Source organism: Mirounga leonina, unplaced genomic scaffold (assembly GCF_011800145.1).
Source record: "Mirounga leonina isolate KUSES-001 unplaced genomic scaffold, KU_Mleo_1.0 Mir_197, whole genome shotgun sequence".
Taxonomy (NCBI): Eukaryota; Metazoa; Chordata; class Mammalia; order Carnivora; family Phocidae; genus Mirounga; species Mirounga leonina.
This window is the reverse complement of record NW_023270494.1, coordinates 3580251-3592652: the sequence shown is the minus strand read 5'-3', so window position 1 is coordinate 3592652 and position 12402 is coordinate 3580251. Positions and strand designations below refer to the sequence as shown.

General features: G+C 59.6%; 2 protein-coding genes across 9 annotated transcripts in view; one reads left to right on the top strand and one right to left on the bottom strand.

Moving 5' to 3' along the window:
- Window positions 1-11756, top strand: part of PGS1 (phosphatidylglycerophosphate synthase 1) — a 42316-nt gene extending 30560 nt beyond the window's left edge. For 2 of the 8 annotated variants that reach the window (XR_004683030.1, XR_004683027.1), the window contains 3 exons: window positions 1919-2047; window positions 6124-6789; window positions 8403-11753. Coding sequence is in view for 2 of the 8 variants with exons in the window: in XM_035025879.1 (XP_034881770.1) it covers window positions 1919-2038 (120 nt within the window). In the remaining 6 variants the exon portion in view is untranslated. Of the gene's footprint in view, window positions 1-1918; window positions 2048-2670; window positions 3116-6123; window positions 6790-8402 lie in introns of those variants that run through there. The other 6 variants (XR_004683032.1, XM_035025879.1, XR_004683031.1 and 3 more) reach the window with 4 other exon arrangements.
- Window positions 5966-12402, bottom strand: part of DNAH17 (dynein axonemal heavy chain 17) — a 92599-nt gene continuing 86162 nt past the window's right edge. The window contains exons 74-79 of the mRNA XM_035025882.1: window positions 10063-10242; window positions 9507-9689; window positions 8397-8579; window positions 7938-8081; window positions 7316-7541; window positions 5966-6216 (exon numbers count right to left, since the gene is read on the bottom strand). Coding sequence (XP_034881773.1) covers window positions 5969-6216; window positions 7316-7541; window positions 7938-8081; window positions 8397-8579; window positions 9507-9689; window positions 10063-10242 — 1164 coding nt within the window. The 3' untranslated portion in view covers window positions 5966-5968. The remainder of the gene's footprint in view (window positions 6217-7315; window positions 7542-7937; window positions 8082-8396; window positions 8580-9506; window positions 9690-10062; window positions 10243-12402) is intronic.

The following is a 12402-nucleotide window of genomic DNA, read 5'->3' as shown; positions in this document are numbered from 1 at the left end:
AGATAATTCCACCTATATACTTAGATGCTGGGACTGCAGCCCCCCACTCCTGCCAGGTGGCCCTACAGTGCCTGGTCCTGGGACTGCCCGGCCACACAACCTCCCCACAGCCCAGAAAGTCCCTAGAACCCCGGCCACCCGTGTCCCTGCTCCCTGTCTTCTCGGGAAGATACAGGGAAGGGCCCTATTTGTATCGCACTGGGAATGGAGAGATATTTTTATCAGAATCCGAAGCCCCTCCCTTCACTTAGTACGCACTATAAAAACTGAAAGCTTCCTGGTTTTGTTCAGAGAACACGGTTTACCACTTGTGACCCGAGAAAGACTCCCTCGAACAGCATTGTAACTTTGATCAGCTGACTTCCTTCTCCAGCCCTGTTGTGGGGTCTGTGAGGAACCTTAAGTGTTTCTGGTAATTTAATTGAAATCTTGGCTGAGTATTTGTTTGAAAGCATAAAGCTGGAGCTGGGTCTGTGGAGAATTCTGCAGGCTCGCCCCCCGGGCCCCAGGCGCCTCCTCCGTCAGGCACGTCCAGCCAGGGCCCGGGGCCCTTGCCTCTGGCAGCCAAGAGCCCGCTCGGCTTGGAAGTGCTGCATGGACCCTGGCTCCGAGAGAGTGGAGAGGGCATGAGCCTGAAAACCATGCAGAGAAAGTCGGGGTCCTGGGTCTGCCTGGACGGGAAAGCTGTGGACACTTCCCGCTGAGTCCTCTGTCCCCCGTTCTTGCTGGGTCATCCCTGCCCCCAGGGAAGAGCCCATTCACTCCCCGGGTGGGTCCAGCAGCATCATCCCAGTGCTCCCTCTGGCGCTCCTGGGCTCACAGCGGGCCCTGTTTTCAAGGCCATTCTGTCGGGTCCTCATGATGGTGCGGGCTAGTCGGTATTTTCCAGACCAAGGGATGCAAGATCGAGAGTGATCGCCCTCTCAGCCCCGAGTGGTGGGAACCAATAGGATCACTTCCTGACCACTTCGTCAAATACCTTACTAATTAGGAAACACGGGACTTGGAGGGTGTATTGTTTAAGAAAGTGTTTTCTCTCAAAGATTCTGAGTACAGTTTAAGAGAAGGCTTATACAAGTGTTTTCAAACCCATTTTTAAGTATAAAATAAACGTGCATTGTAAAAATTCAGAAAAATTGGAAGACACCTGCCTCTGCTTTCAGCGATGTCCCTGAAGTCACTCCAAGGATTCCCTCTCGTTCTCGGTGTGTGGAAAGGCGTGACCGGTCTTTTTAATGAAATTAGGATTATATTCTCTGTGTCGTCTTCTAGAACACTATCAGCGTGTGGTGCGTGCTGGTTCGTCACACGGGTTTATTATCTTTAATTAGTTGTGGACATTTAGGTGGTTTCCATTTTTCCCTATCATAAATGTCGCTGTGACAGATGGCCGCACACAGAGATCTGGAGTGCATGGCTTTTTTCTTGGGATAAATTCCTGCAAGGGGCGCTTCTTAAGGCTTTGATACCTGTTGCCAAGTTGCTCTCTGGGAAGATGCCATGACCCCGTCTCCGGCAGCAGAGCACATGGCCTCTGTCGGCTCAGGATCACTGCAAGACAGAAGAGCTTTTTGCCAACTTGAGAAAAGAGAAACCTCCCATTTCAAGAACGTCTCTTTAAGTTGCACAGCCTTATTTAGTGAGGGTGATTGTGTGCTTTTTTTCTGCCAGCTCTACTTCACTCCACGTCATCTACTCCACACACATGTTGGTCTTAAAAGGGTAGAGACGCGGGCTTCTTAGCTTCCTCGCTAGGGCAGGTTTGACAGGGTGGCTCGCAGGCCGCCTCCCCTGCCTGGCGCCCCAGCACCCCTGCGCCCCAGCGCCCGAGCCGGCTCCACATGGGACGTCGGGGCCGACGGGCCGTGTCACTCGGTGCTGTGGGGGACCCTAATGCCTGTTTGTTCTTCTCCCTCAGGAGCAGGAGCAGCTCTACCTGCGCTCAGGTGTGGTGTCGTCCGCTACCTTTGAGCAGCCGAGTCGGCAGGTGAAGCTGTGGGTGAAGATGGTGACTCCGCTGATTAAGAACTTCTTCTGAGGACGACAGGTGCTGTCTTGCGAGGCCACGTGTGGGGCCGGGGCTTCTGTCTCAGGGGAGGGGGTTCCCACGACCTCTGTCCCGCGGGTCACCATGGTTGTCACCAAAGTTTTCCAGGCCTGGAGCTAGATTGGGTGGCCCTGTCACCTCACGCCAGCACTGCGGCCCGGGCTGGCATCACTGAGCGGGCGGCCAGGGCGGTGGGAGCAGGAGGGACGCTCGGTGACAGGATATGCTCTGCCCATGTGGGAGGAGCCTGCCACTAGGGATGGAGGCTTCCGCTTAGCGCCCGGAGCCACCGGCTGTGGCCCACAGTGGGATGCGAGCAAGGCTGACCCAGGCTGCTGCTTGGCTGTGCGGCTGCCGGTAGAGGAGGGGCCTCTCCGAGTGACCCTGCCCGCCCCCCGGATGGCCCCAGAGGGGACCCGTCTCCCAGCTCTGGGTGGGGATGTTGGGCAGCCAGCCCAGGTGCGGGGAAGGGGTGCACACGGTTGCACAGCGGGGGCTCCCTTGGGTGCTGGTGCCGGGCTTCTTTCATTAAAACAAAAACATATTTAATTTCATCATTTAGTTTTTCCTCCATATTTTCATTACTTATTTTATTATTTTATTCCAATAATGTACAAATTTAGAAAGAAATGGTAGAGATCCGACACTGAGCAGCTAGTTCCTGCCTCTCTTGCCTCCCGAGCAGCCACTTTTGACTCTCCTGTTTCTTCTGACATTTGCATACTGGTCTGTATTTCTAGATAATATGCGTATATTGCCACCCCCCCAAATATAAAGTCTCCTAAAAAACCCCACCCCAAACCTTGTACCAGTATTACCCCTGACTGAAACATGAGCAAGAATACCTTAGTGTCATCAAATACCCCGAACGTGCTCACAGTTTCAGTTCGCCTTATATTTTTTATTTTATTAAAATTTTTCTGTGTGTTTGACTTGAGGTTCCGGGTAAGGTCCAGACCTTGTATGATATGGGGATGTGTCACCTAAGTCTCTTTTCATCTGTGGGTTTCCCTCATTTTTTTTTCTTTGCAAATTTTTTAAGAATGAACCTCATTTTTGTTGCATCTGCCTAAAACATGGTTTGTGTCATCTCACAGCAGGGCATCTTCAAAACACGTAGCATGTAGATTTGTCGCAGGCCAGGGTGCCCCCCTCCCCCCGCCACTGCCCTGTGTCTCCAGGAGCAGATTTCAAAACCTTGCTGCCCAATCTCTACATCTCCAGGTGCTTGAACCTTCACAGAGACAGACCTTCCTGAGAGAAGGCCTTCGGGCCCCAGGGTATGGCAGCTCCTCCTTTGTCAGGGCGGGTTGCTTCCCACCCTGCACCTTGCCCCGGAAGCCGCTTCACGTGGCTCCCTCCCGAGGACTGGCGGCTGCCGATGGTCCCCTTCGTGGGCTCTGGAAGGCGTGATTGGCCTCGTCCGCACAGCCTGGCTGTGTGCATGGGGCGCTCCAGTGCTGGGAGCCTCGGCGAAGGCTGAGAGCGAGTGCGGCCCCTCCCCGCCAGGGCCGGCAGATCTGCAGGCTTTAGTGGGTAGGAAGCGGGTGGAGTGGTGGCCGTGGCTACACTGCTCTGGGGCAGCAGCACGTCCGTTAACACTGTTTGCCTTCAAACTAGTTATTAAATTGTCCTGTGGGACAATTAGACTAGAGAAGCCAAAAGAATGTGCCAGGGCACTGGGTTTCTGTTTGGAGAGAGGCTTTTGGTAAACAGCGTTCACATTCCTGCAGATTCTGTGGGACCAGAGTCAACATTGTGCCACGGCCCGGCTTGAGCAATCGGGGCCTGTGTCCTCCATGCTCAGCTGCTCCCTTTGTCTCTGCTAACCACCTCAGGCTGGCCCGGCCCTCCCGCCGGGTGCCCCCCAGCCCTCCGGCCCCCCAGGAGGTGCTCCCTTTGTCTCTGCTAACCACCTCAGGCCGGCCCCCCAGGAGGTGCTCCCTTTGTCTCTGCTAACCACCTCAGGCTGGCCCGGCCCTCGGTGCCCCCCAGCCCTCCGGCCCCCCAGGAGGTGCTCCCTTTGTCTCTGCTAACCACCTCAGGCCGGCCCGGCCCTCCCGCCCGGCGTGCCCCCCCCCCCCCCCCCGCCCAGCCCTCCGGCCCCCCAGGAGGCAGGGCCTCCAGGTCCCACGGCACTTGCGGAGGCACCGTCCCTGGGTCCCTGTCACTGGATTTCAACCCAAAGGTGAATCATCTCTTGGAAAGTTGGGAGGTCGTTTTGTCAGCTAACCACAGTACGTGTGGAAGAAATTGCTGTTTTATTTCAGGCTCTACAGGCAGAATTGCAAAACCTTCCCATTTTGTGGTTATTACCAGGGATTAAAACTGAGTTGCCTGGTGGCTGCTGGTCGGTAGTTGTCTGTCTAGTCCCAGGAGTGGAGGCCGCGGGCTCTCCGGCTGGGACACGAAGGGCAGCAGCGACCCCTCCTGGCCGGCAGAGGGGCTGCCCAGCAAGCGCTGTGGGAGCTCCACAGGGCAGCCCCAAGGGGCTTGGACTCTCAGCTCCCCCCACCGAGTATTGGAGGGGCCTCTTTCCTTCTCTTTTTTGAGCCCCACCAGGCCCCAGGACTGTTGCGAGTGTTACCCTCAGAGTTAAGTGGAGTCTCCTCTCTGTGGTTCCAGTGAGACTACTTGGAAAAAAGTTCTCACAGAACTTCAGGATCACATTGAACTTAGCCGGAGGCCACATGCTCCTGGAGGGCCTCCTGTGCTCTGCATGTGAGCCCAAGAACATCAGGGGTGTCAGGCTTCTGCTGGAGTTTGCGGGCTCTGCTAGCGGCCTTCACCGTGCTCCCCAGCGTTCTGGCTCCTCCCTCCCTCCCCTTGTGTGTGTGCCGCCGGCCCGGCCAGCCCCGAACGGCAGCCCGCTCACTTGGCTGGAATGGCTGCGGAAAGTCAGGGCCTGAGGCGTCAGCCAGGTCATCCCAGGGTAGCCCTGGGACCAGCACGTGCCGGCCCCCGGGTGCAGCGGGCTGTGTGTGCTTGGGGCGCTTTTCCTCATCGGACCGGTGGTTTTCCTTAGTCCTGTCTCCCTGGACAGGTTCCGGGGCCCGGAACACAGATAGGCAGAGGGCGGGGGTGTCGGCCTTCCCATGCTTGCTGCAGCGCGTGTCCCCGGGGGAAGTCAGGACCCCCGGCTGCCAGGCACTGGCCCTCTGGTGTGGCACTGCTCATGCCCCAGCTTGCCCGGCCACAGTTGGGGTGCGGCGGGGGACCCCCCCCTGGGATGTGGGGACTGCAGGGGCGGGAGGAAAGGAAGGTGCTGTGCCTCCTGAAAAGGGACCCACGGCCTCCGGGAGTTATTGTGGACATGACAAGCCTGTGACCTCCAAGGACACACGTTAATTAACGGTTGTCCCGGGAACCAAGTTCGTGATGTTCTGTGCGCATGCTCAGAAAGTGGGCCGTTGAAGGTACAAAGTTGCCTCTGGACTGGCGTGTCTCAGCACCCGGGACCTGGGAGGGAGGAGGCTTTGTCTGAATCAAGAAAGGTTCTCTGTCCTTGGGAGAAGGGACAACGCCTCAGGGGACTGTGGAGGTGGCAGTTCCTGCTGGTACGGACGCCCTGGCCCCTCACTGGTGGGTTGCTTGCGTGGCGCATCAGGCCAGAGGCCCACACCTCTGAGCTGCTTGTGGGCCGGCAGGGTTTGGGGGCTGGGCTCCTGGGGGGCTCGCCTCAGCAGCAGGAACAGGGGAGTCCTTCAGCTCCAGTGAGTCAGACAAGCGCAACTTAGTGACTTCTGTTTTAATCCAGCCTGCTCCCCCTCTTGCGCCGCCGCCCCCACTCTCTGGCCCGTCCATCTTGACATGCTTCTAAAGTGTCTGGGTTACTTAGACAAAAGGCAACTATCGGTTCCTATAAAAATAAGGAACAGTGGCAGGGCTGAATTTCTAATTGTCAACCCTGCTCCAGCTATGCTAGACCTGTAAGAGCAGGGCCACGGCCGCCAGGATCCACTTCGCTGCCTTCTCTTTGGTCTTGAGGTTAAAGGTCCAGACGTAGGTGGGGCCGCGGATGCGTGTTTTGTACACAGGACACTCATAGATGTTCTTGGTGTCCATGCGGTCCACAGGAATGGCCTTGATGAAGATGACGGGCATGGCTGGCGTCAGCTCCTTCAGCCTGGCTTCAGCGATGACTCCAGTCTGGGTGTCCCAGCGAGCGCCTGCAGGACAGCACGGCGAGGTCAGGGTGGCCTGTGGGGCCGTGCCTGGGTGTTGCGTGGTGTGCCGGCCGCGAGCTGGGGCTGGCAGGGGCGCCGGGGGTGGACTGGCGCAGGCTCGGCTGAAGGTGGGGCTGTGAGCAGAGGACTGGGCAGGAGTGCTGGGCATGCCGGGACCCCTGGGACCCCGCCAGGCGCCTCAGAGGGATAGCTCTGCCTCAAGTTCTCGGGGCCACCCGTTTACATGGGTGGTATTTTCAGAACCTGTCCGTCAGCCTTCTCAGCCTCAGTGGCAGGAAGTGGTGGCTGCAGCTGGAAGTCCCAGGAGGTCACATGTGCATCGTCCAGCCTGTGTGTGCATGTGCAGGGCACGCGATCATATGTGCGCACACACACGGAACTTTGATTTGCCTTTAACCAGACCGCTGTCGTTCCTACTCACCCTGTTAATGGTGTTTGTGTTTCTTGTCTGTCATTCCAAAATAAACATGGAGAGCGGCCTCTGTCGTGCTTGTCTCTGACGTGGGGACTGGGGAGCCCTGAGCCTTTGCCGGCTAAACCCTGACACCCCCACAGGTAAGGGGGTGGCGTCAGTTGCTGAGTGGGACGCTTTGTGGTGGAAAAAGCTGCCTCTCAGCTCAACAGGTCTAAGGGACCAGGCTGCCTGGTGGCCCTGTGGCCTCCGCCGGCTCAGGACAGGGGAGGTAGGGGCAGCTGGTGCCCTCCCTGCTGCTGCTCGCCCGACCACGTGGGGGTGGGCCTGGGGCGGGAACGCTGGCGCCCCCAGCTGTCCGCCTGCCCCGGCTCCCGGCCCCCAGGCCCTCTGGGAGGGCCGTGTTCCTCACCGCCCTGAAACAGGTGCTCACACCTAAGGACGCGCCTGCCGTTTCCGGCCAGGCAGAGCCAGGCTGGCTGTCCTGTGCGGCAGGTTTGGCCTCCGGACTGCTGTCTGAGAGCGTTCTCAGACTCGCGCCACCGTCCAGCTTCCAGCCGACATGCCCCTTCCGCGCACCTCTCCCACCTGCCCCCTCCCAGCTGGTCTCTGCCCTCCAGCCCAGCGGGACTGGCTCTGGAAGCTTCCTCTGACCGGCACCCTCATTACCTTCCATGAAGAGCCCATACACATAGGAGCCCTCTCGGGGCGGTGCCGTCATGTCCTCCCGGTTCTTCTTGGTTACTTCCACAGACAGACACATCTTGTCCAGCGGCCACTCGTTCTTCCTGGCCATGGACTGCATGATGGCCGTGAGGAAGGACTGGGGGTTGAAGAAGCCGGCCAGCCACACGGTGGTGGGCAGGGTGAAGTCTGTCGTCCAGGCCTCGAGCTCCTGGTGGAAACGTGCTTCAGCAGGGCCCAGTGCCCGCTGGCTCCAGTTTAAATGAGGGAACGGGAGGAGGAGGGTCTGGAGAGGGGCTTCACATCCAAGGACAATTTAGGGTCCCAAAGGAGGCTTTGACAAGGCGGTTCCCCGGACGGTGCCCCTGGGGCTTTGGGCTCTGGCGCAGAGGGCTGTCGGGCCGCTGTCCCTCTCTTCTGCAGGAAGTGCCTACATTGTCAGGCGTCTCGTGGCCTGGGCCAGGCCCTTCCGGCCCTGCTCTGATGAAGGCCAGGCCAGTGGGGGCCTCTAGGCCTCTGGTGGGGACACGCTGCCCCTTCACAGCCGCGGTCCTGCTGGCCCTGGGGGGTGGGGGTGTGCTGTGACACCCGGGGACACTGTCCTCACCCTGATGCGGAGCAACAGGTCGGCGTACCAGGCCGCCAGGCCCATCATGGAGGGGTAGGCCCGGGCCACCCATGGGTCGGGCACGGTGTCGTAGAACAGCGCCGTGGACAGGTCTTCCATGTCGGTCGTGATGGTCAGTTCCCCCTAAGGACATACGGATGGGGCGCTGGCAGCCCAGGCCACTCACAGGCACGCGGACCTGGCCAGGCCCATGCCTTGTTTCTCTCACCCCATCCGTGCTGTGAGTCCTCAAAAGTAGCTTGGCACAGACCCTGGGTGTGTGCCCCCCGGCCTGGTGGGCCCGCAGCCCCGGACTGGGGAACCCAGAGGAGGCGGTACGGCGACAACGCCCAGGGCCCGGGCTCTGTGCTCTGCAGCTGGGGTGAGGGGGTCCGCTTGCGGCGGCCCGCCTGCCTCCTAAGTCTTGCCCTGGGTCCCAGCTGACCTGTGCGGTGTTACCTTCAGCCCTAGGCTCAGCTCCTTCAGCGAGCGGCGCATCTCATTGGTGAGGATGTTCATTCTTTCACATTCCTGGAAGGCAACCACCACATAGGGGGTCTTCTCAGCCGTCTTCGCCATGATCTCGGCCATGTTGAACATCTCCGGGACCTTCTCCAGGATCTCCTCCAGCACGGCCTTCACCTGGAAGTCAGTCCCCGACAAGCCCCGTCACCGCATGCGCCTGCGAGCCCACCCCCAGCGTCAGGGTTGGGGAGCCTGCGCCGGACGTTCACAGCGAGGGCTCCTGGAGCAAAGGGCAGTGGAGTTGCCTGAGAATCGGTCCCGGAGGTGCAGCCACACGTCTGACAAGAGGAGGAGATCTTGGCCAACAGGCTTTGAATAGTCTGGTCATCAAAGCCATTGGACTGTAGCCATGGGAGCTGCAGACATTCCCAAATGCATGGCTTCCTTCCCCCGTCAGATCAGCTGGCACCCATAGGACTGTGACCTTCGAGTTTCCCATGGGGGCTTCTTTGGGGACCCTTCTGGTCACACCCTCTCCAGGAGTGGCCCACACGGGGTTGTCTACACCACTGCCGTCAGAAGTCTGATTCTAGTCATTAGACCAAGGAAGGGCTGTGAGCCCTCACAGCACTGAGGGTCTTCTGGTCCAGAATCTGGTCTATCACCAGTAAGCCCAGTACTCAGCTGGCTGTTAACAGAACTTGTCCAGAATTTACTGGACAGTGTAAGGGTGTTAATTGCTCACTAGACGGCAAGAGGTAACCCAGGCAAGTGAGAACGGGTTAAAAGTTCTTAACGCTGAAGTTTTTTTGGTTCTTCGAGTATTAATGGGATGAGCCCCCCGGGGGTCTTCTAAGCTCTCGGGGAGGGGCTGTTCTGATGCCTCTGGGCTGTCGGGTAGGAGGCCCCCCCCCCACACCAGCTGGGCCAAGTTAGAGGCTGCAGGGAGGGAGGCCTGGGGGTGGGGGAATGGCCCCTGGGCAGCACCCCTGGGCCTGTTAGCCAGCTCACAGCTCCACCCCGGTTTCTGGGGGTGCACTTTTCGACTCCAGGTTCCAGGCCCCGCCCTTTGTCTGGCCCTGGGCCGGGTGTTAAGGCTCCTGCCTTCTCCTCGCGAGATACTCCGGTGCCTGCTCCTGAGTCGGTCTCTTTGGGCTGCATTTCCAGGACGGTGCGGAACAGCTTCTCTGACGTGACTGTCAAGAAGCCAATCTCTGCATTGGGGTGCAGGCCGTACAGGTAGGGACTCTCGGGGGGCAGGTTCTCATCGATGTACTCGTGGTAACCCTGAGAAGGGGTGGTGGGTGAGCAGGCTGCCAAGGTAAAGCCGTGCAAGCTGGAACCCGTGTCCACTGATCAAGTGTTTCGGACCGGAATGTTCTGCCCACGTCTTGCCGTCTGCACAAACCCCCACAGTTCTCTAACCCCCTTTCTGGCTGCTCCACCCCCCACCCCCCAGCCACATGAACCATCTCCACGCCCCCTCCCCCCCAGAGGCTGTTTCACGCCAACTCTCATTTCCGTTGCCTGGCTTCTTGCTCAATCACAGATACTCCGTTTGCGACGCCAGGCTGGCCCCAGAGCTGGCCGGGCCGGCATCGCCCTTGGCTGCTGTCGCACCGGGCGAGCTCGTGTCCCTGAGAGAGCGCCCCCTGCTCACCTTGTAATCCAGGTTGGGGGGGATCTGAAAGCCCGGCGCCAGCAGGATCTCGCCCTCCAGCATCTCCGCCCGCACGTACTCTGCCAGGTACGTCCTGCACAGCCGCCGGTCCCAGTCGTCCGTGATGTGGCCGCCGTACATGATTTCTCCAAACAGGTAGCGGAGGTCGTCCCAGGGCACCTGAGAAAGGACGCAAGTGGTTAGAAGCGCCGCCGCCCCTTCGGGGTCTGACTCGGCCGTCAGCCCCCCCTGCCGTCTCCTGCCTTTGGCTCCTTTGGCGAGGGCTGCCTGGCCGTTCCCTCCACCTGTGGCCTGGCCTCTGCCCTGACTGTGACCGCCGGCAGTGTGCTCCACAGGCCCCCCCTGCAGCCGCCATTCGCTCCCTCTCGCGGGCCTCCCATGTCACCCCCGCTCGGAGACGCGCAGCCACCCGTGACTCCGTATGCTGGCCACCTGACCGGAGCGGTTTCCGCGGTGACTGGGTGTCTACTCTTGGGTGCCATTTCTTTTGGCCACAGAGTCCTGTTGGTCACACCTTTACGATGTCTCCATCCGGTGGCCTGCCTTGCGGTCCTGCTGAGCTTACCTGGCTCCGTGTTCCCAGCGGCTCCCTGTACCTGCGCGTCCCGCGGGGCTGCGTAGACGGGTAGCGCAGCGCCGAGAGCGCGGCTGCCTGACCTTGCACTCTGCGCGGGCCACTGCTCCCCGCCACCACCTTCTGAAGCCTCCTCTGCGAAGCCAGGAGTTGGGCTCGGCTGGCAGGTGTCAGCACGGTGCCGTCCAACCGAAGCGGCTCGGGGGCCGCAGACAGCAGTCACGTATGCAATCCCAAATTTGTGAGCAGCCACGTAAGTGAGAAGATTGTTCCAGCAGACGGCCAGCATGAAAACGATGAATTAATAAGCTATTTTACACTCTCACCTGCACCACGCTTTTGCCGTCCAGTGTGGATCTCATGCAGTTCGGATGCCACGTGCGTGCGGTTCGTCCCGCCACTGCCCCGGGCGGCGCAGGCGGGTGGCCTCCTGACACAGTTTATCGAGTAAAGAACTCGTGCACTCATCGGTTGCCTGATTCGGTCTCGTGAATTTCACTCAAAATGTTAATATTCTCTTAATTGTCATTTTGTGATTTAAAGGTTGTTCTCTGCCTGGTTATCTTGGGTACGTGCTGAGCTGCTTTTTCTGTGTTTTACTTGTTTGCTTCGGGGACAGCTCGCTTCCTCAGGCCCCTCTGACCCCCTGGGCCCCGCGGGCTTCCTCCCAGGGACGCCCTTCCCTGCGGGGTGGGGGCCATGGCACTAACAAGCAGGGACGGACACCACCCACCCGTGTTCCCACTCGTGCCGACAGAGTCCTGGAGCACTCGTCAGAGACAGGGCACCTGGCCTTCCCCCAAGAGTCTGCGTGAGTTGGTCTGTGTTCTTAACCAATGCTCTGGACCACGTCCTCTGGTCACTTAACGTTGTCGAGACTGTGAGCTCGGACAGAGGAGGGGTCATGCCACCAGGAGCCTGGTGCGCCCAGCCTGACCGGTCACTGCTCGGCAGGACGTGCGTTCCTGTGTCATTCACTCCTGTCAGGGGGTCGCTGAAGCTCATGGCATGCGTTCTCGAGCCATTTCCTCCCCACCTTGGCTTCTATGTGTGTGTGAATAATGGGGCAAGTGTCTGAATAAACGTCTTCAAAAAACTCGAGCACTGTTCCTCCCATACCAATCTCCCCAGAAAACGTCTCTTAACCAAACTGCTCCTTCACGGCCGCTCCTCAGCATCTCCTTCTTGGCGAGAGCTGGAAGGTAGCTGCGAGGGTTCAGCTCGGCTCTAGGTGAAGCGGACCGCCAGCCCTCCATCCTCGCCACCTGCAGGTGGAGACCAGCTCCCTTCCTGGGGATAGCTGCCTGCTGGCCCCTTCGGCCCTCCTGTCTCTGGGCATGGGTTTCGCTAGGAACCAAGCCTGTGAGCCGTGTGGTGGGCTCAGATTTGGGTGATGGCAGTGTGGAGAGGCCGCCCTGCGGGGTCACAGCTGGGGGAGTGATGGTGTTTGTCCTCAGAGGTCTTCAGACCTTCTCCGGCCTCCTGTGGGGAAGGGTATGCAAGGCTGTGCTCGCCGTCCCGCCCTGGCCCTGGCCTCCTTCGCCTCCGCCCACATCTTGAGCTTTTTACAGCAGAGTGGGAAACAGGCGGGCGTCCCGAGACCAGCACCCCTAGGCCCGGCGGGGCACTTTCCTTGCCCAACCCCTGGAGCTTGAGCCCCAGTGTCCGGGAGGTCTCAGCTGGTGAGAGGCAGAGCTGGACTTCAAGCCCGGGGCCCTGGATCCCAGCACCATCTGCCACCATGC